This window comes from Triturus cristatus, chromosome 4_1, assembly GCF_964204655.1.
Source record: "Triturus cristatus chromosome 4_1, aTriCri1.1, whole genome shotgun sequence".
In the NCBI taxonomy this organism is placed as follows: Eukaryota; Metazoa; Chordata; class Amphibia; order Caudata; family Salamandridae; genus Triturus; species Triturus cristatus.
Genome location: NC_140585.1, coordinates 14,205,607 through 14,208,604, shown reverse-complemented (window position 1 = coordinate 14,208,604; position 2,998 = coordinate 14,205,607). Strand labels below are relative to the sequence as shown.

The 2,998-nt window shown below is 44.3% G+C and overlaps 1 protein-coding gene across 1 annotated transcript; it reads left to right on the top strand.

Annotated features, from left to right (window-relative positions):
* The first annotated feature begins 215 nt into the window (after positions 1-215).
* LOC146839311 (E3 SUMO-protein ligase KIAA1586-like) lies at positions 216-2,261 on the top strand. The gene has a single exon (XM_085650767.1). It carries the CDS (start codon positions 216-218, stop codon positions 2,259-2,261), a length of 2,046 nt encoding a protein of 681 aa, XP_085506893.1.
* Positions 2,262-2,998: the final 737 nt, after the last annotated feature.

The following is a 2,998-nucleotide window of genomic DNA, read 5'->3' as shown; positions in this document are numbered from 1 at the left end:
CTTTTTTTTTTATTATAATACCACCACAAACCAGGATGGGTGGCTCATTGGGCCACAAACATTTAGCTAGGTGCCAAAAGTAATACGGAAAATATTTTTGCCAAGCAATTTTTTCTCCTCGCCAACCATCAGTGAATGAGTGACAGATGCAAAATATAAAACTGACCCAATGCTTTCTGCTTTCTACAGAAATAAGCAAACGCAAATCCAGCATAATGGATTTCTTTGTGAATGCGAATAAGAGATCGCGGTTTGATTCGGAAAGTAGCCTAGTACAACCCGGTGCGTGCTTGAAAGATGTACCTGCACAAGATTCGGAGAAATTGATGTCAAGCCAAGGATCGATTCCACCTTCTCCACTGGAAGACTCTTCAACAAAGATTCAAGATGTGGGCACCACTTTTGAAAGGGATTCCACCTTGCCAGAGTGTTGGGACCACAATCAGTGGGCTCAATTTAAAGAAAAGTATACATGGCTAAGTTGTGAAAATGGCCGCCTTGGCTGCAACATATGCAGTGAGGTTAAGCTACTTGGAGCATCACAGGGTGTGGGTTTGTCAAGAGAATGGGTCACTGGGAGCATTGCTGCATCTGGCCCAACAAAAGCTAGCCAGTTAGGCTCACTGTGGAAAAAAATTCATAAGCATAAACTTTCTGAAGCACATTGTAATGCATGTGCTATCCAAGATGCATCCAAGAAGGAGGTACTGCCGTCAACGTTCCTGGAGCAGCAGAGGCATTTTCATGCTTCAACGATTAAGGTGTTTCGCACTCTTTACTTTTGTGCAAAAAATAATCGCCCCTTTTCAGACTTTCCAGGTCTAGTAGCTTTGCAGGTTGCTAATCAGTCAGATATGGGCTCGATTCTACACAGCGAATTCACTGCAGCACAGATAACTGATTGCATTGCTGAGGAAATGCGGAGAAAGCTTTGCATAGGCATTGTTGAACAGGCTCCAAAAATATCTGTTTATATTGATGAGTCAACAACCCATTCTTCATTGACTGTTTTAATTATTTATGTTCGTGCTGCATTCAATGGAAAAGAGCCCCTAACCTTTTTCCTTGACTTGCTTGAGTTGCCTAGGGGCGATGCAGAGTGCATTGAGTCCTCACTCTTGAAATGTCTGGAAAAACATGGGTTTTCCAACACGTTCCTTGCTGACAATTGGATAGGGGTGTGCAGTGATGGTGCCAGTGTAATGCTTGGGAGAAACTCTGGTGTTTTGGAGAGGCTATGTTCTAAATACCCTCGACTTGTAAAATGGCACTGTCTATGCCACCGGCTTGAGCTCAGTGTAGCGGACACCGTTGATACAGTGCCAGGCCTTAAGCACCTTGCATCATTTTTTGAAAACCTGTATGCTGTGTACCACCAGTCTCCCAAAAATCAGTGGGAACTTTCTGCATGTGCAAAAGAGCTAGAGATTGCAATTTTGAAAATTGGGCGAGTATTTTCAATCCGGTGGATTGCTTCTAGCAAAAGGGCAATACGAGCAGTGTGGGAGTCATACCCAGCCCTTCACCAGCATTTTGTTCAGGCCAGTTTAAGTACTTCTCGTGATGCCAAACACCGGTCTACTTTCAGCGGGCTGAATAGAATTCTGACATCTTCCGATTTTGTGCTCAATCTAGCTGGTGTTGCAGATGCAGTTCATGAGATTGGGACACTGTCGGAAGCACTTCAAAGGGATGAAGTGACTCTGCCACGAGCTTACCAGCTCATCAATCGTTCAGTAAGGGCGATTGAAAAGCTTAAGGAGTTTCCAGGGACACACAGGAAGGAGGCTGAAAAAGCTATTGAGAGTGGCTTATTTAGAGGAGTGGCAATCAGCTGTGAGGACTCACATGGGCAGGTCAAAATAAACCTTCCCCAGTTTTATCAGAATCTAGCAGATAACTTGCGTTCTAGGTTGTATGCGCAGTCTGCAAGCAATAGGTCGGCCACATCCTCTCGGACAGATGAATTTTTAACTCTTACCTCAGAGATAGATGTTCTCAACCCACAGAAGTGGCCATATGACATTGAGAGCCCATGGTTTGAAGGTGAGGAGAAACTACAAAACCTGTGCAGGAGATTCTGTCTTAATCACAAAGGCGTATCTGAAGGCTTCAGAGACTATATTGATAATGGTGGTAATGACATTCCAGAGCAACTGCAACCTGGTTTGAGGGCGATAAACACACTTCCTGTGAGTTCAAGTGACTGCGAAAGGGGTTTCAGCACAATGAACTTGGTAATGTCACCCATACGAAACTGATTGATAGCTTACAATGCTATAAGCTGTCTCACATTTTTCCATGGCCAGACATCCTGTGGCAATATAACATGTCCCATAATGTCTGAAATAACAGATGTAGAGAGTATAAGGCTTTAACTGTAAGTGTGCACCTTGCATTTTTTTCTCTCATGGTCAGTGTATTCTACTTGTTAATAAATGTAAATGTCGTGTTCTAGGTAGCGTAATAAATTTTATAGTTTTGATAATCACTATTGTAGTTTCTAGTATGTGCTTTTCTTCTGCTTTTTTCAACACACCAATTCTACTTTTGTTGCAATATATGCAAATGATAGATCTGCCTTACACGTGATGTCACTTCCTGTCGTGATGTCACTTCCTGTTGTGATGTCACTTCCTGTTGTGATGTCACTTCCTGTCGTGATGTCACTTCCTGTCGTGATGTCACTTCCTGTGACCACGCCTACCTTGGAGAGTCCCCCCACTTCTTTTTTTAGGACTTGTGCCCTGGCAACAAGGATGCCCTCTGTCTCCCCTCTGTGCACTGGCATGGAGCCTTTGGCATGCTGCGCGTGGGTGATCTACTGATATTCCTCTGACACGGGAGAGGATTTGCGAGGAGTATACTGAAACACTTTGGTTTGCTCTCGGGTCTGAGAGTGAATTTGCAGAAATCCAGACTCCTCCCTGCAGCACCCAATAGGCCTCCGCCAGACGAGGTGGACTGCCTTTGAACACCCAGATGGCTGGCATGCCTA